Genomic DNA, 18,092 nt, shown 5'->3' with positions numbered 1-18,092 from the left:
TTCCATCCCATGTGATTCTTGTCTCTCTGTTTTGCCAACAACTGTCCACAACACTTGCCCTGCACCAAAGGCACTGGATTCTCGCCCGCAGCTAGATGGGAGCGTGATATCACGCTCCCCTAGCCGTGCGTGGCTCTTCTACTCTTCTTTGTTTTTCTATATAATTAAAAACAAAATGTATTTTACACACACACAATCAATGTATCAATGTATGAGGATTCGAATTTAAAATCACTAGCATGTTAATTAAGGTCTTTTTCCATTATGCTAGACTCAATTTGCCTCTTTAGTTCCTTTTGTAAGGAAATAAAAAGAGAGTTTATTTTATTTTTATTTGGGTTAAATACTTTTTTGCTCATTGGATTTTATATGAAAATTTGATTTGGTATTTAGCCAAATTGGTCACTGTTTTCCTAAATTTACAATTTATAGACATGCTTTTATCTTCAGTTAAATGCAGTTTTTTTTAGGAAGTACCTTCAGTCTTCTTCCTCTAACTCAACGAGTTAGGGTATGTTATGCTATTAGGATTTAACAAATTTGGGAAAATCTTGGGTTGAAATCAAAATTGTGAGGTATGAGGAAAATAAAAAAAGTCAAACCAAATTAAAATGAAATCAACAACTTACCAATATATTTTGGTGCTCTATCACCTTGATTACGTCTCCTTGCCATCCAAAGTCGCAATACGATTCTTATTCAATCGATTGAGGCTTCAATATAGCATCTAGTTCGTAACCTTATAAGTTATACCTCATAATTCCGATTTCAATCCAAGATTTTCTCCAATTTGTTAAACCCTAATAACACAATATACCCTAACTCATTGAGTTAGAGGAAGAAGATTGAACATGCTTTGTAAAAAAATAAAAATAAAATAAAAACTTCACTTAACAGAAGATAATGGAATGCTTATAAATTGTAAACTTTAGAAAACACAGTTACTAATTTGGCTAATTTTTTTTTTTTCTCATTGACCAAATTGAACTTTCAAGCAAAATTCACTAACCAAAAAAGTATTTAACCCTTTCTATTTTACAAGCGATAAAATACTTACAATATACTTTTATGAATGGTTAAGGCACTCACAATAATTTAGAATCAGCCAATACATTCACAAACAAAATTATACTTATGCTTATTATATTATAAGACATTAACTTAAATACTTAATTAATTCTTAACTTAAATATTTATTCGAAGTATGTAATCAATTCTTAATTTAAATATTTATTAGAGTAACTACCTAGATATTGAACTCATCACAAATATGTTTTCTTTCATCTATACTCCTCCGATTGTGGAGAAAAATACAACTAGACCAAGAGCTAAATGGTGTGAGAGAGTAGAGAGCGAAAAAGAGAGAAGGTGGGTGTGTGAGAGAGTCGCAATCTCACTATCACATGGGGTCTTTGGCTTTGGGGCCAAAGCATCAACAAGCAGAGGCACAGCCACAGCGACAGCAAGACCACAATGAGCCACTGAACCACGTGACTCGCCGAGCCCCCGATATGGACTCCGACAAGGTACTCTCTCTCTCTCTCTCTTTCTAGCTCTCGCTCTCGCATTTCACAGCCACCTCTTTGAGCTTTGCTGTTTGCTCTCTTAGAGATTCTCCTTCTCTCTTCTGTCTCCGTCTTCATGTTCGTAGAGGTAGGTTTCGGTGCTTAGATCGACCTTGATCCAGCTAAAAGCTTCAATTTCCTCACTAATTAGAAGCGATCTGCAACTTTCTCTGTGTTCTGAGGTTAGAGTCGCCTTGCCGGAGCTTCTCTCCGGGCTCGGCTTCGATTTTATAACTTTTTTTGTACTTTTTTTTTTCTTTCGCATTAATTTTTATTTCCCTCTATTATTTTTGTCTGAGATCACGTTGCTTTAGGAAAATTAGGAGGAGAAAATTATAGAAAATGCGGCGTTGGCTAATTTTATTTGTGTTCATTAGCTGTTTTGTTACCTAAAATGGAAGTATTAAAGACTTAATTGAGCCGAATTTAGAAATTGTGATTGCTCTAACTTTCCCATTTTGCCAATCTGGGCAATTGGGTTTTGTTGCTTTTGCATACTAGCCCTTTTGTCCAGTTTTCGCTTTAACTTTCAACTATCTCATGTGATCTATTTTTGAAAAATTCTCTACTGGTTTAAGTTTGACGCTACATTATTTCGGTTAATCTTATTGGACACTACTGAACTTTCTTTCTTCTTTTATGTTTTATTTATTTTTATCTTTGCTTCTTGAATAGGTTTTTTCTGATCTCATGCTTGTATTGGTACTCATTTGGTGGTTTTTGGAGGCTGTTGTCAATCCGATATCTTTTGGGTTTTCCAGTTTCTTAATAATGTCGTAATTTTTGCTGACTTTTTGTTCTTTTTCTTTCCTCTACGTGGATTGTTCTTCAAAGTATTCTAGTTTGCTTCAGGAAGTTGATGTTCTTTGATTCTTTATTAACAGTAGTTTCTTTAAAATGCAAGTTTTATAGCATGTGATGCTTTCTTGTAAACTAGGGTTACCTGATTTTGCTTTAGTTTAAATCTCTGTTGAGATCTTTGTGCTTTCCCCTTTCCTAAATCTCATTCTGAATATCCATCAGTTTGTGTCTGTTATGCTGTATCGTTAAGTCTTTTTCAAATTTGTAAGTATTAACTTTTGTTATCATCAATGCATTCAACATTTAATTGCTTTAGACTGTTGTTAAGTGTACACTAATTTTTCACTTTGTGTAGGACAGGTTTCCAAGCACAAAAATTTCAAAATTCTCACTAATATAGAGGGGGTTGCATGTTTTTATATTTTTTCCATACAAAGAATGTAGTGCAGCATAAGACACAATCATACAAACAATAGGATTTATGTATTAGATACATGCAATTAGTTTGTAGACGGCAGTTGTAGACCAACAGAGCCGAACTCAGATGAAGAATGAAGATTGATAAATGTTAGAATTGGTATAATAACATAGAGGCATTGTCCATGTGTTCATCTGCACTCTTTTATGGCTATTCTGCAGTTTGTGCTTATGTTTGTATGTTGTGTTGCTATGAATTGCAGGAAATGTCAGCTCCTGTTATTGAGGGAAATGATGCAGTCACCGGTCACATCATTTCAACAACCATTGGTGGCAAAAATGGTGAACCCAAACGGGTTAGTACTGGCTCTTTCTTTCTTCTTTTACCCCATTTGGTGGCTACAATTTGACCAAACTCTTTCTTCTTCCCCTTGAATTCCATCTATTGCACAAAAATTTGTACACTTTTCGCCTTCATAATCAAGGATTACTTGACTTGAGAGATGATAAATTCTTTATGAACACTGTTCCTTGGTTCCTTTTGGTCATAAGAGGTGCTAACAGCTGAGGCCCTTTACCTATGATTCTGATATGTCGAACTTCTGAAGAATTATTTGGTTTTCCATTCTTTTTGTATTCTGAGGTGTTCCTCTGATGTTGGTTGCAGACGATCAGTTACATGGCAGAGCGTGTTGTAGGTACTGGATCATTTGGAATCGTTTTTCAGGTATGGATTTTACTTAATGGAACAAAGTATTCTTAATTTCTTTTCCTCATTTGAGTATTTGGCACTCTTTTTTCTTTCAGGCTAAATGCATTGAAACTGGAGAAACGGTGGCCATAAAGAAGGTCTTGCAGGACAGGAGGTATAAAAATCGTGAGTTGCAGTTGATGCGCTTGATGGATCACCCAAATGTTGTTTCCCTGAAGCATTGTTTCTTCTCTACAACAAGTAAAGATGAGCTTTTCTTGAATCTTGTTATGGAATATGTACCCGAGACTATGTACAGGGTTCTGAAGCACTACAGTAGTATGAACCAAAGGATGCCACTAATCTATGTGAAACTTTATACATATCAAGTATGAATCCTTTTTCGTTTTGTGTTAGTTAACTTATTGTTGGTTTTTATGTTGGTAATCATTTATACTGGCTTATGCCCTTATAATAAATGGAAAAGAAAAAAAAAAACCATTTCAGATTTTTAGGGGCCTGGCTTATATTCATGCTGTACCTGGTGTTTGCCATAGAGATGTGAAGCCTCAAAATCTTTTGGTATGTGTTTTTTGTTTATTGTGTTTGTTCTCTCTAAAATGAATTGGATTTTTTATCCCCCATTTTCCAATATACTTGGCAGGTTGATCCCCTCACCCATCAGGTTAAGCTTTGCGACTTCGGAAGTGCAAAAGTTCTGGTATGTTTTTCCTCACATCATTTAACACTTTACTTTTATTCAATTATCAGACTTTTTTTTGGGGGGGAATTTTGATGGCTGAATGACGATTTTCTTTGATGGTTGTTAATCTTTACTTCTTAATAAACCAATAATTAATCAGCTGCCTGTTGGATAAAAAATATTGCATGATTTCAAAGCAAGATGTTTTTGCCAGTCTGGCTATACTTAAATCACTTGTCTATGCTAAATGCTGATGCAGTTTCTATGTTGCTAAGAAAATCAGTTTCCTTTTATATTTCAGTTTAATGATTTATTTTTTCTTTCTATCAGGTCAAGGGGGAAGCAAATATATCGTACATATGTTCTCGTTACTATCGGGCTCCTGAACTCATCTTTGGTGCAACAGAATATACAACATCCATTGATATCTGGTCAGCTGGTTGTGTCCTTGCTGAGCTCCTTCTAGGCCAGGTTATCGACTTCTTTGTAAATAATATTCTTGTTCTTGGCCTAAGTTTTTTGGTTAGACTATATTTGGTTTTTGACTCATCAAAAGAATTTCCCGCTCTTCTACAGCCATTGTTTCCAGGAGAGAATGCAGTGGACCAACTTGTAGAGATTATCAAGGTCTAGCCTCACTTTCTCTGTTGAATTAAGTGGTGCATGCAAGTGCATGTGCTTACACTGTCAATGTCTTCTTGCAGGTTCTTGGTACTCCAACCAGAGAAGAAATTCGATGCATGAATCCGAACTACACAGATTTTAGGTTCCCTCAGATTAAAGCTCATCCTTGGCATAAGGTATGCATTTAGATTATAACCCTTCAAATAAGTTGATCCTAAGGGCTGCGCATAGAGGAAGGTGTGATAACATAATTCGCACATGGGCATAATGTACAGATACGTTCATGTCTTTATGTTCTGGACCCCTTCTGTCCCAAAATTTCCTGGGATTTTCCTTTTATTTCCTGATCGTACTCTTCCTTGTGCTTGTCCATACTTAGCTGTGCTGACCAATAACATTATTAATTATGTTTACACTAGGATTATAGCGTTTTAATTACTGTTATCTGTGGGATTATTATAGTTTATGCATCTGCACCAATGTTCCTTTATTCAGGTTTTCCACAAGCGAATGCCGCCTGAAGCAATTGACCTTGCCTCACGACTTCTTCAATATTCGCCGAGTCTACGTTGCACTGCGGTGAGTAGGACTCCCTTCGCATGGAGTACTTCTATTGTTTCAAGATAAAGCCCAAGACATCATGCTTTGGGATGTAGTTTTGAATAAAGATTAGAGCAGAGCTGCCTCTGTTTAGAATCTATCTTGGTGCTGAGCTGCAACTTTTGCACTTAGCTGTAGGGATGGAAATGTTTATTTGTCAATTTTGGATAGTTTCACTCCGCAACGTGCATAATATCTAAATTCTCACTGATTGCCCAATTACAGCTAGAAGCGTGCACACATCCTTTCTTTGACGAACTTCGGGAGCCCAATGCTCGCCTTCCAAATGGTCGCCCACTGCCACCACTTTTCAACTTCAAACAAGAAGTGAGTTTCAGATTTATTTATTTTTACCTGTTATCAATCTTGACACCTTGAGGTAGGCCAATACTCAATGCCACTGATTCAGATGTGCTGGGCCTTTCGGCACTTTAACTTGGCACTTGTGAACATGATGTTGATTCATTCTACTCGTCTTTGAAGAGTGGCTAATAGCCACCTGGTGTGAGAGAAATTCCGTGATATCTTGTCTGGTTGAATAAGTCCTGAGTTATTTGGATTTCTTCAAATTTTCAGTACCATGAAGGTCAAATATACCATTTTCCTAGGTTGAGTCCTGTTTTGTAACTTGGAAGAATTAGGAACCAGTTCGATGAGCATAGGATGACATATATACATTTCTTCTTGTCATTTTCTTTGCCATCGACAAGTTGAAGTGAAATTTTTTAGCTGATTTTCTTAGCGAACGCATTTTCTACTCTTGGAAGTTTTAATTGACTCATCCCTCTCACCAGTGCTTTGAAAATTGACTTGCAGTTAAGTGGAGCGTCACCCGAACTGATCAACAAGCTCATACCAGAGCATATGCGGCAGCAGACTGGTCTTGGATTCCCACACCCAGTTGGTACTTGAATATAAAGTCGTGAAACAAGGAATTATCTGTTCTACTAGTGGATGGATGTGAAGCAAAAGAGGGCCTCTTTGTGGTCTATATAACACTCAGCATTCTGGCCTAATATGCTGTTCTCGCCCTCCCCTCCGATGATGTATACATATAGTGGCTCTCCAGCTTAACCTGGAAATTGTTGATCCTGTCTTCTATGTCATTTTAGCCCAAACATACTGTCTTCCTGCATCTGTATATCGTTTTGATTGTAATGATTCCAGAAAGCCAAGTGTATAAGTTTATTCAAATCTAGCTAGGGTAGGGGCTGTAAAAGTCCGGTGCCCCGAGGGGCATAATAGTAGTGCGGCTTGTCGTTTACCTTTTAATTATGGTGTTGTTTCTGCTGTCTGTTGCTGTCTTGTCTCGAATTATATTTTGCTATTGTTGATTTCTGTATTTTTTTAATTTCTTCAATACTGCCTTCTTCTGGATAATTTCAAATCTCTGCTGTTTAATGGGGCAGAGGTTTGAGCTTCATAATTTAATAGAACATTCTTGCTCAGTGTGTTTGAAGTTGGTATCTATGGGGTTGGCAGTAACGGAAAATTACTGCTTGGTGTAAATTTTAATAGTAATGCCATCATCAAAGCCCTTCAAATTTTGCATCCCATTAATGTAGCAATGTCTTAGTTGTACGTATCTGAGCCTACTTCGAATCTCATTGATTTGATTATATATTAAACCAGGGTCATTAAGTGAAGGTCGGATTTGGGAGATGGTTTAACCACATTGACCATGGTGACCTCATTGAGACTTGCATTGCTGACAATGACTTACCACCACTCAGATTAAGATTATATGTTTCATAAGATATTGTATTATAATGATCTAAATCATTTATTTTTTAGTATTCTCTCAAATATCATCTCTACAAAGAATCCCTTGAATTCAAAAATTATATAACTATTCAATTAAATAATTGTCTATTTTGTTGAAATGCCCAGTTTATTTAGTTTGTTAATCAAAATTAAATGTCTTAATGGTTTTGAAGTTGTCCACCCCAACACTTTGACTACTTTTCAAGTGCATTTGGATGAAAGGAGATGGACTACAACAACCTCTTGAATTATTTTTGAGCTCTTATTTTTTCTCTAAACTACTCCTTTTTTACTTTTGTTTTTCATACAAGTGATATTGGGGTGGGAAAATCGAACATAATATCTTGAGTGCATAGGTGAATGCTCTTAATCACTTTCGCAACATCACACTATTTGTCCCCATCCAGCATGCCTTCAAAATCTTAAGGACCAACTTACGACAAAAAAGAAATAAGACATAAAAAAATGTTTTTGGGGGCAAATAAAGGTAAATATATAGGAATTCCTTCCTACGTCCGAGAATCCTTTCTGTTTGTGTGCCCAAAAAAAAAAAAAAGGAGAATCCCATTTCAATTTTGCCCGCTTTCCCATCTTTTGCCCTCTGCCTCGCTTTCAATCTCTTCATCTTCTTTACAGTGGCTCACCGTTACGCAGCCCAACTGCAGCTATGCTGCCCTCAAAGCCCCGTCTCATACTCTATAGCTCGAACGACCCATGCCCACATGATAGCTTCTGGGTTCAAGCCACGTGGCCATATTCTTAACCGCTTGATTGATGTCTACTGTAAATCTTCAAATTTTAGTTATGCCCACCAACTGTTCGATCAAATTCCAAAACCAGACATTGTTGCTAGAACCACCTTGATTACGGCGTACTCTGCCATTGGGAATCTAACGCTGGCTCGGAAGATATTCAATGAAACTCCATTGAGCATGCGAGACACTGTTTGTTACAATGCGATGATCACAGGCTATTCTCGTAACAATGATGGCTATGCCTCTATTAGACTATTTTGTGAGATGAGGCAAGGTGGTTTTAGGCCTGACGATTTCACATATACGACTGTACTAAGTGGTGCGGCACAGATAGTGGATGTTGAAAAGCAGTGCCAGCAACTACATTGTGCAGTAGTTAAGTCAGGAACAGGGTTTGCCACTTCGGTATGGAATGCGCTGTTATCTGTTTATGTTAGATGTGCTTCTTCACCATTAGTATCATCATCATCATTGATGGGTGAAGCTAGGAATTTGTTTAATGAGATGCCTGAGAGAGATGAACTATCATGGACAACGATGATTACTGGGTACATAAGGAATGAAGACCTTCATGCAGCTCGGGAATTGCTAGATGGAATGGATGAAAGGATGGAAGTTGTATGGAATGCGATGATTTCGGGTTATGCTCACCACAATTCTTTTCAAGAAGCATTGCTATTGTTTAGGAAAATGCGGTTACTGGGGATTCATCAGGATGAATTTACTTACACTAGTGTTATTAGTACTTGCGCTAATAATGGACTATTTCAGCTTGGGAAGCAGGTGCATGCTTACATACTTAGAACTGAAGCGAAGCCTACTGTGGATTTTTCATTATCTGTGAACAATACATTGCTTACACTATATTACAAATGTGGTAAACTTGATGAAGCACGGTATATTTTTAATAATATGCCTGTTAAAGATCTTGTTTCTTGGAATGCAATCCTTTCAGGGTATGTTAGTGCAGGGCGCATCCAGGAAGCAAAATCCTTTTTTAAGGAAATGCCAGAGAGGAGCATTCTGACATGGACTGTGATGATATCTGGTTTAGCTCAAAATGGATTAGGAGAAGAAGCGATGAAGCTATTCAACCAAATGCGATCAGAAGGTTTTGAACCGTGTGATTATGCATTTTCTGGAGCAATTACATCTTGTGCTGCGCTTGGAGCATTGGAGCATGGACGCCAGCTCCATGCTCAACTAATTAGCTTGGGGTTTGATTCAAGCCTTTCAGCTGCAAATGCACTTATCACAATGTATGCAAGATGCGGAGTTTTCGAGGATGCGAACTCTGTGTTTCTTACCATGCCTTATATTGATTCAGTGTCTTGGAATGCTATGATTGCAGCTCTGGCCCAACATGGACATGGTGTTCAAGCAATAGACCTTTTTGAAAAAATGTTGAAGGCAGATATACTACCAGATAGAATAACTTTCCTCATCATTCTATCAGCTTGTAGTCATGCTGGTTTAGTCAAGGAAGGGCGCCATTATTTTAGTTCAATGCGTGTCTCTTATGGTATTAGCCCTGATGAAGGCCATTATGCTCGCATGATTGATCTGTTGTGTCGATGTGGGGAGTTCACAGAAGCCAAGGGCTTGATTGAATCAATGCCTTTTGAGCCAGGTGCACCGATTTGGGAGGCTCTTCTTGCTGGTTGTCGGACTCATGGGAATATGGATTTAGGAATTCAAGCAGCAGAACGACTCTTTGAGTTGGTGCCACAACACGATGGAACTTACATACTTTTGTCAAACCTGTATGCCGCTATAGGCCGTTGGGATGATGTGGCTAAGGTGCGGCAACTAATGAGAGATCGAGGGGTTAAGAAAGAGCCTGGTTGTAGTTGGATTGACGTTGAAAACATGGTCCACGTCTTCTTAGTTGGTGATACTGTGCACCCTGAGGTCCAAGCCGTGTACAAATATCTTGAGCAACTAGGACTTGAAATGAGGAAGTTAGGATATCTCCCTGACACAAAGTTTGTGTTGCATGATATGGAGTCTGAGCATAAGGAGTATTCCTTGTCCACTCACAGTGAGAAGCTTGCAGTTGCATTTGGGCTCATGAAGCTTCCTCTTGGAGCCACAATCAGAGTTTTTAAGAATCTTAGGATTTGTGGGGATTGCCATACTGCAATTAAGTTTATGTCAAGAGTGGTTGGAAGAGACATAATTGTGAGGGATGCAAAGAGGTTTCATCATTTTAGGAATGGTGAATGCTCTTGTGGCAATTACTGGTAATCTGGCCCGAGCTTGATGGGAGGAGGTTTTATAAATACTTGGCGGGTTGATCCCCCTAACCACCAGGTGAAGCTTTGTGATTTCGGAAGTGAAAAAGTTCTGGTGTGTTTGTCTTCATGACATTTTACACTTGCATTCAATCATGTCACGACACTACGTTTTAGAACTTAGAGGCAGAATGACCAGTTGCTTTTATGATGGATAATTTTTTCTTGTTGATAAACCGATAGTCAATCACCTGTCCATTTGGTGAAAATTAATGCATGGCTTCAACTCAAGATATTAGTACTTGTTTGAGTTAATGTCTGTCTATACGTCAACCACCTTTCTTTTTAAAGGCTTCATGCTAATACAGTTGCTATTTTCCTAAGAAAATCAGTTTCCTTGTATGATTTCATTTCAGTGATTTTCTTGCTAATCAGGTTCGAGAGAGAAGCAAAAATTTCAAACATATGTTCTCGTCGCTATCAGGCTCCTGAACTAATCTTTGGTGCAAAGAATATTCAACACCCATTAATATCTGGGCAGCTGGTTGTGTCCTTGCTGAGCTTCTTCTGGGACAGGTTATGGACTGCTTGGCTTCTTGTTGGCCTAAGTTAGCTTGGGTTAAACAATATTTACTTCTTAACTGATCAAAACAATTCAAAGTCTTCTACAGCCATTGTTTCCAGGAGAGGATGCAGTGGACCAACTTGTAGAGATTATCAAGGTCAAGCCTCACTATCGCTGCTGAACTAAGTGGATCATGTAATTGTGTAAGCATACAGTTTAGGTGTCTTCTTGCAGGTTCTTTGCACTGCAACTAGACTATAAATTTGATGCATGGATTCCAAATCGTACAGATTTTAGGTTCCTTCATATTAAAGCTCGTCCTTGGCATAAGGTATGCATTTTGATTATAACCCTTCAAATAAGTTGGTTCTCAGGGCTGCTTATAGTTATAGAGGGCAGACTTTATATTCGCACATGGGCACATGTACACGCGCATACTTACATATGTGTCTTTGTTCTGTGTGCAAGGAAACCTTATGTGTACAAATTTGGGTGGTTTTTTCCTTTTCCTTTTATGTCCTGAACACGTACTGTTCTTGTCCATGTCCATACCTGTAACTATAAAATTATTAACTATTAAAACACTTAGTGGTATCTGTGGGATTATTTTGTTTTTGCCAGTATTCCTATAGTTTATCTGCAATAATGCTCCTTAATTCAGGTTTGCCACCTGAAGCAGACAATGCTCCAACTCTGCACCGCAGTGAGTTGGACTTTTCTTCCCACGGAGCTCTTCTGTTGTTTCGAGATAAAACCCAAGCAATTATGCCTTGTCATAAAGATTTTAGATGAGTTGGCTCTATTTGGCAAGTTTCATTTTGGTGCTGAGCTGCTTGAGTTTGATACTTCCACTTCATGACATGCATAATATCCAAATTCTCACTGATCGCCCCATTACAGCTAGAAGCATGCACACATTCTTTCATTGATCAACTTCGTGAGCCCAATGTTCTCCTTCCAAATAGGCGCCTGTTGTCACCAGTTTTCTACTTCAAACAAGAAGTGAGTTTCAGATTTAATTTTTTTTTTTTTATCTGTTAATCATTCACATGACAAAACATCAAAGTACGTCACGTGTTAAGTATCTATATTTGTTGCTTGTTCATGCCCCTATATGCATTTTTCCTTGCTTCTTTTATGGACTATAGAGGTGCCTGTGATCAATCTTAGCGCCTTAAAGCTGACCAACACAGAACTCTACTGATTCAGATATGCTGAGCTTTTTGCCACTTAAACTTAAGTGCTTGCGGGTAATAACGTGATAGAGGACATGCCCTTTTACGTACGTGTATTGTTAAATAAATCTCGAGTTATATGAAATTTCTTCAAATTTACCTAGGTTTGGTATGGTTGCATAACCTGGAAAGAGTACAGTAGGGGCATCTAAGATGAAAATTTTCAGTTGTTTTTTCTTGGCAATCACATATTCTACTAAAAGTTTCAATTTACTTATTCCCCCAACTCTGCCTCCAAAATTGATTTGCCGTTAAATGGAGCTTCACCGGAACTGATCAAGAGGCTCATACAGGAGCATATGCGGCAGCAGACTGGTCTTGGATTCCCACACCCAGTTCGTACTTGAATGTAAAGTCATGAAACAAGGAATTATTTCTTGTACTAGTGGATGGATGTGAAGCACACGAGGGCCTCTTTGTGGTCTTATATAACACACTCAGCATTTTAGCCTAATCTGCTGCTCTCTGGCTTAACCTGGAAATGGTTGATCCTGTCTACTATACCAGTTTAGCGGAAAATTACCGTCTTCCTGCATCTGTGCATCGTTTTGATTGCAAGGATTAAGGGAAACCAAGTGCATAATGCATTCAAATCTAGTGTTCGTTGTGGTCCTGCCTCGAAGTATGTTTGACAGCGCAGAGCTAGAGCTTGAGCTTGAGCATCATGCAATACAATATTCTTGCCTAGTGTTTGGAGGTGGTATCTGTGCAATTGGTAGTAACACAGCTGCTTGGTGGAAATTAATTAACTTGTATTGGAGAAATGATTAGCCACCATTCATATATTAATTTGTCAATTTGCTGACAAAAGCACGCAAATAGCTTATAAATCTTTATTCCTTATGATATTTTGATGCAACAAAATGCTTCAGACCTAATTTATTGGTGAAGGCAAAATCCAGGAATCAGACTACAAATGATATCGATAAAATGTCGCTCTTTATTTTGTGCTTCTTGAATTAGAGGACTTAATATGTAACCCAGATAAAAACTCCCCTCCGGTACAATAAAAAAATGGAGGAAGGAACTGAGAAGAGCGCATCAATGGTGGTTGTAGTTTATTGCTCCTTCCTTATCTCTATCATAAGGAGATGAAGAAGATAAGAAAATCAGTATCTGCTAAAGTTCGTATATCCTGTCGAGGAGTAAGTGACCTATGACTGGATCTCTATGCTGATTTTGTGACTTCATGTATAGCATTTGCCAAATATCCAACATTACCGGTTGTAACACCCGCCATACTGTGCATATAAATACCATACGTGAGACATATCGAACTAGAGACTGCAGCACGCATATGATTGTTTGTGTGTGTGTGTGTGTGAGAGAGAGAGAGAGAGAGAGAGAGAACCTTATTCGACCATTGCGAGTCATATAGATATGAAATTCATTTGTCAAGCGATCAACCTGTTCAGGTGTCATTCCACTATAGCAAAACATACCAATCTGTTTGCAAGAATCAACAAGATTTTTAAATAACATAGACTAGAAAACAAGGTGGAGATCAAACGCGGCCAAGCAATACAAATTAACAGACTACGTAGCACAGACAAGGATCCCTAGGTAAAAAACACATGAACATTGACACATGAAATACCCCAAAAGACTGTTATGTCCAGGGCCCTAAATTGTTTGTATTGTTTTGTTTAACCTTCTCGATCATTATCAAACAAAGAAAATACCAAGAATTTAGGGCTTGGACATAACAGTAAACAATATTTTTATAATATGGAAGTTGAACATTGCTATTACGAAATCATTTAGGTTCAAATAGTGGCAATTTCGCACACTTCCAAGTCCTTTTCTCCATTAAGAAAGAAAATCTTATTTTGAGGAATATAATTTTTCCTCGAGGAACCATTTATTATGTGGACATGTGTCCAAGCCTCCTGTCTGTGCCTCATAGATGATGGACTAGAAAGAATCTAACAAACCTGATTAGTTATGTGCTCCCATGATAAGGGGGACCCAAGTTTCTCAAGGTTCTCTCGTAGAGCAGTTCGCATTCCAATGATGCGATCTGCCATGCCCTGGAGAGAAGAATGACGAAGGACATAAACATCAGATGATCACGAAACAAAGATACAACTCCTTCCAAAAATAATTAATATTAAACAAAAGTCAGGCCTTTGTATTTATGGTAAAGAGAAAGGATATCTATCCAGCTCAAAATGAGATTTAAAAGATTAACTAAAGAAAGAAGCAAAGGAATGATGAATTACCTTAACTTCCTTGAGCCATAACTTCTTCAAGCCTGGATCACCAAGGATCGTTGAAACTATAAGCGCTCCATGAACAGGTGGATTACTATACATGGGTCTGGCAAGCATCTGCAACTGGCTTTTTACAGCCACTGCCTGTTTTTCATCCTCACAAAGCACGCTGCAAACATAGAGAGCAACATCAGCATAAAAGATGTACCAAAAGACCCTCCGCTTTCTTAGTCTACTTTATAAGTGGAGTTGACATATAAGCCCTATGTTACAAAATTTTCCTAAAGACCAGTAGGGAGTAAGGTATGAGATGAGACTAGGCGCAACCATTTAAAGGAGGAAAAATAAAAAGTCATATTCACCATGAGTGCAGCTTACAGTACCTGAGAGATGCAGAATGCTCACCTATCATATATAACATATGTCCCCTTCATATGTAGATAACAATGTTAAAGGCATGAACAGGTGAAGGCTGAAGCCCAGACAAGAGTATTCAAACACTTATAAAGCATGCAGTACAGCGATCTTGATAAAACCAGTTTGGCATTGAGCAAAGTGATACATGAGAATAAATCATATAGTTTCATATTTCAATTGGTGATAACATAAAATGCGTATAATCATTTACGCATCAAATGTACAGGTTGTATACACTACTATAATGTCCTACGTTTATGTCATTTTTTACAGAATTGCCAATTGAACATGTAGTTAATGTTTAGCCAGGGTTATAGAGATGACAGACAGAACAAGAAGAAGCATGCAGTTGCTACTTTCATTAAGACTGAAATACTAAACAGAAGTATTAAAAGTGCCAAATTAAATTGAAACCGTATTTAACAACACACAATTACCTAAGACATCCTACTCTCTGGCCATAAAGTCCCATATTTTTGGCATATGATTGGGCAATTCCAAGTAGATGGCCATCCTCAAGAAAAATCCTGATGGCTTTCGCATCTCTCTCCGGGTCACCACTAGCAAAACCTTGATATGCCATGTCAAAGAAAGGAAAATGGCCCTTTTCCTGAACCAATCACAAAATCCAAATCAACCCAAGAGTAAAGAAAGGTATTAGGGGTAAAAGAAGAAAAAACATAAGGAAAATATTCTGCGAAATTTACCTTAATCTTTTTTGAGATCTCTTTCCATTGTTCCTCTGAGGGATCCACTCCAGTAGGATTGTGAGCACACGCATGAAGTAGAAAGAACGAGCCATTTGGAGCATTCTATACAAAACATTGATGCCCAGTTTGCAGGGGAAGGAACAGGGCGTCAGTGAAGAGAATGTAGAGGGCAAAGAGTAAAAACAAATTATATCTACAAGGAAAGCTTAATGTGGTAGATTAATTGTTTTAAAACAAGAACGTAGCTGAAATAATTAAAACAATCAAATTGAAAGTAAGAATGAGTCCTATACCTTTATGTCGTCAACCAGTCCTGCAAAGTCCAACCCCTTAGACTGTGGGTGATAGTAATGGAAAGTCTTTTGAGGGACATGAGCATCTCTCCAGATGTTATGATGGCTGTTGAAATTTTATTTTGGAAGACCATTTGCATCAGAAATTGTTCACATTGGCCGTTTAAATGTGGAGAGAGAGAGAGAGAGAGAGAGAGAGAGAGAGAGAGAGAGAGAGAGAGAGAGATTCTTAAGAATCAAAAGTTCTAAGCAATGCTCACTTGGCCCATGTAGGCACTGGTATATAGATTTGAGAATCTGGACAAAAACGCTTTTGAAAATCTGCAAAAAGACGGCATGCACCTGTCCCCGAGAGAGCTTGCACTGCTGCTATCCTTTTATCTTTAATGAGCTCAGAATTCTCCCCATAGGCCAGCTTCAATGTTTCTTCAACCATGTTCACACTTCCTCCCATAGGAAGATACTCCCTGGCAAGAACAAACCAATTGTAAATTATATACATTAGTGCTACGAAAAAATTAAGAAACTAAGGGAACTTACATGATACAGTGGAAGGTTTGGTTTTTAGTTCTAATTGTAAAGATGCATATGCAATATTCCAGTCCTTAGTAGCCGGTTTGCACAAAATTTTCCGCATTAACTTATCTAGCATGGGTTTTTTTGAAGTATAAGAAGAGTTGTAGTTTATAGTGTCTATGAACAAGAGAGATTGAAGGAATCTATCTACTCATTCTTCCTTCATCTCTCACAACTGAAAATGAATACATAAACCTTCACTGCTGCTAACATAATCCTAACATCCTACAAACTCAATCCAATTCCAATTATAAAGCATCAAACTCAACATTAGGAAACTCAAATTGCAGAGTCACGGTTACAACAACAGATAAAGATTACCCTTCACCACGACCTGGCTATCAAGACAATAAGTCCCAGCGTGGAGAGTACAATATGGTTCTAAAGTTGCCAATTGCTAGCCCAATTTCCACTATATCAAATACCCAAAACTATAAAAGCCCCACCACTCCCCAAAAATAAATAAATCTACTCGAACGATCAAGACAGAATAAAGTTAAGAATCTATATCCAAATGCAAATAGCGAAAAAGAAAAATATTCTCAAGCGTACGAGCAGTATCATGACTCCAGAGTAGGTGTGACAAAAGAACCAAGGATATGTTTGTGGCCGTAGTGGGCATTGGGCAATATAAAAGCTAACTTAAAGGGACCACTGCAAAAGTAGCAAGTTGTAAAACACTATTAGCATTCTCCAAGACAAAAACAAAAAAAGAAAAAAAAGCCACATGTCACAGCTCCCATTACAAAAATGCAAAATCTAAAATGAGATGATGCATATAAGGAAAGCAATCAATCAATTAATAACAAAAGTGGTTCTAAACTTCAGAAAATATACCCACTTACATGTTCAAGTTTCCCGCAATTCTCCGCTCTGCTTCTCTGACGCATTCGAGAACAACTGGCTTGCCCTTATCATCTCGGTACGCACCCTTTAATCCATAAATTCGAAAATAAATATGTATTAAAAAAAAAAAATCAAGCACATATTCATAACTGTTTAGCTATTGTTAAAGTACTACAAAAAATGCGTCAGAATAAAAATTACTACAAAAACATTCAATTAGAACATTTTTGTCCTTTGGAAGCCAACAAAAGCTCGCCAACGAAGCACCAAATATTTATAAAAAAAACAGAAATGAGACATTTTAAAATTTTAAAAAAAGAAAAAGAAAATTATTCTCAGCTTTTCCTTTTCCCCTTGATTTGGTTGCTGTTTGGCTTCCGAGAAAGTTACTGTTTTATTCATTTCCAGGTCCGGTTTCATACCAAAAAATTACTCAATTTCCAGGACAAGAAGAGAGAAGAAAAACATAATTAAAATAAAACTGAACACTTCCACTCCATACTGTGTAGCTAACTCGTCGGGTGGATGAAGAAGGAAAATAAAACAGAAATGATGATCCAAAAGAATACAATATTTTCAAAAGCTTAAAGCTCATGATTCAGAAGGTAATGTTAGATCAAAGGCAGAGCAGATACTCACAACTCCAACATTGATTTTGTCGGGACTTGGATCGGCGAGGAAGGCCTCTGTGACGCCGAGAATCGGATCCTTTGGAGCTGGCTCCACGCTCCTCCACCACGACATGGATCGGGCTCCGAAGAAGGATACGGAGCTCCGGTGCTGAAAAAGTTTTCTGGAAAGCGCCATTGGAATTCGGTAGACCAAGCAACAAGGAAGCTATTTGGTTTCTAAAACTAAAATGGTAAGATTGAGAGAGAAGGAAGCCAAGTGTATATATATATATATATATATATAGTGATTATGATTTGGGTTTTTCGTTGTTTTGTTGGTTGCAACGACCTTGAAGTGCGTGACGCTTTTTCTAGAATATTATTAATAATTAATAAATTACGCTTTATAGGTGCTGACGCTTGCTTTTGGCATCTCCTCCTTTCTTTGTAAATTGTATTGTCACTCTCTCTC

General features: G+C 37.8%; 3 protein-coding genes across 6 annotated transcripts; 2 read left to right on the top strand and 1 right to left on the bottom strand.

Annotated features, from left to right (window-relative positions):
- Positions 1,303 to 12,951, top strand: LOC18782772 (shaggy-related protein kinase zeta). Of its 4 annotated transcripts, none has more exons than XM_020559650.1 (12): positions 1,303 to 1,526; positions 3,047 to 3,139; positions 3,451 to 3,510; positions 3,591 to 3,863; positions 3,982 to 4,056; positions 4,139 to 4,195; positions 4,508 to 4,648; positions 4,754 to 4,804; positions 4,882 to 4,977; positions 5,297 to 5,380; positions 11,620 to 11,721; positions 12,248 to 12,951. In XM_020559650.1, exons 1-12 carry the CDS (start codon positions 1,404 to 1,406, stop codon positions 12,299 to 12,301), a joined length of 1,209 nt encoding a protein of 402 aa, XP_020415239.1. In that variant the 5' UTR covers positions 1,303 to 1,403; the 3' UTR covers positions 12,302 to 12,951. The 4 variants fall into 4 exon arrangements, with proteins under 4 accessions (XP_020415239.1, XP_007215447.1, XP_020415240.1 ...); XM_007215385.2 differs by lacking the exons at positions 11,620 to 11,721; positions 12,248 to 12,951 and adding exons at positions 5,627 to 5,728; positions 6,218 to 6,856 and having other exon boundaries at positions 1,306 to 1,526; XM_020559651.1 differs by lacking the exons at positions 1,303 to 1,526; positions 11,620 to 11,721; positions 12,248 to 12,951 and adding exons at positions 1,565 to 1,653; positions 5,627 to 5,728; positions 6,218 to 6,856.
- LOC18782909 (pentatricopeptide repeat-containing protein At1g25360) lies at positions 7,657 to 11,307 on the top strand (the record flags this gene model as incomplete). Its single annotated transcript, XM_007216063.2, has 2 exons — positions 7,657 to 10,233; positions 10,590 to 11,307. A coding segment is annotated over one exon (2,511 nt), but the record flags the coding sequence as incomplete, so codon positions are not given.
- On the bottom strand, positions 12,752 to 17,975 carry LOC18783045 (aspartate aminotransferase, mitochondrial). The gene is made up of 10 exons (XM_020559649.1): positions 17,649 to 17,975; positions 17,009 to 17,094; positions 15,848 to 16,054; positions 15,588 to 15,693; positions 15,292 to 15,396; positions 15,022 to 15,194; positions 14,177 to 14,336; positions 13,889 to 13,984; positions 13,306 to 13,400; positions 12,752 to 13,195 (listed from the first exon to the last, which is right to left on the bottom strand). Exons 1-10 carry the CDS (start codon positions 17,814 to 17,816, stop codon positions 13,123 to 13,125), a joined length of 1,269 nt encoding a protein of 422 aa, XP_020415238.1. The 5' UTR covers positions 17,817 to 17,975; the 3' UTR covers positions 12,752 to 13,122.

The sequence above is a fragment of the Prunus persica genome, chromosome G3 (genome assembly GCF_000346465.2).
Source record: "Prunus persica cultivar Lovell chromosome G3, Prunus_persica_NCBIv2, whole genome shotgun sequence".
Taxonomy (NCBI): domain Eukaryota; kingdom Viridiplantae; phylum Streptophyta; class Magnoliopsida; order Rosales; family Rosaceae; genus Prunus; species Prunus persica.
This window is presented reverse-complemented; position numbering and strand designations above follow the sequence as displayed.

What these genes read in the sequence shown, in the direction of transcription:
- LOC18782772 (XM_007215385.2), top strand. Translation starts at nt 1,404, where the DNA reads ATGGGGTCTTTGGCTTTGGGGCCAAAGCATCAACAAGCAGAGGCACAG. An exon ending in AACTTGTAGAGATTATCAAG is followed by an intron (nt 4,805 to 4,881) that starts GTCTAGCCTCAC and finishes GTCTTCTTGCAG; the next exon opens with GTTCTTGGTACTCCAACCAG. An exon ending in CGAGTCTACGTTGCACTGCG is followed by an intron (nt 5,381 to 5,626) that starts GTGAGTAGGACT and finishes GCCCAATTACAG; the next exon opens with CTAGAAGCGTGCACACATCC.
- LOC18783045 (XM_020559649.1), bottom strand. Translation starts at nt 17,816, where the DNA reads ATGGCGCTTTCCAGAAAACTTTTTCAGCACCGGAGCTCCGTATCCTTC. An exon ending in AGATCTCAAAAAAGATTAAG is followed by an intron (nt 15,195 to 15,291) that starts GTAAATTTCGCA and finishes TGATTGGTTCAG; the next exon opens with GAAAAGGGCCATTTTCCTTT. An exon ending in GGGAGCACATAACTAATCAG is followed by an intron (nt 13,401 to 13,888) that starts GTTTGTTAGATT and finishes TCTTGCAAACAG; the next exon opens with ATTGGTATGTTTTGCTATAG.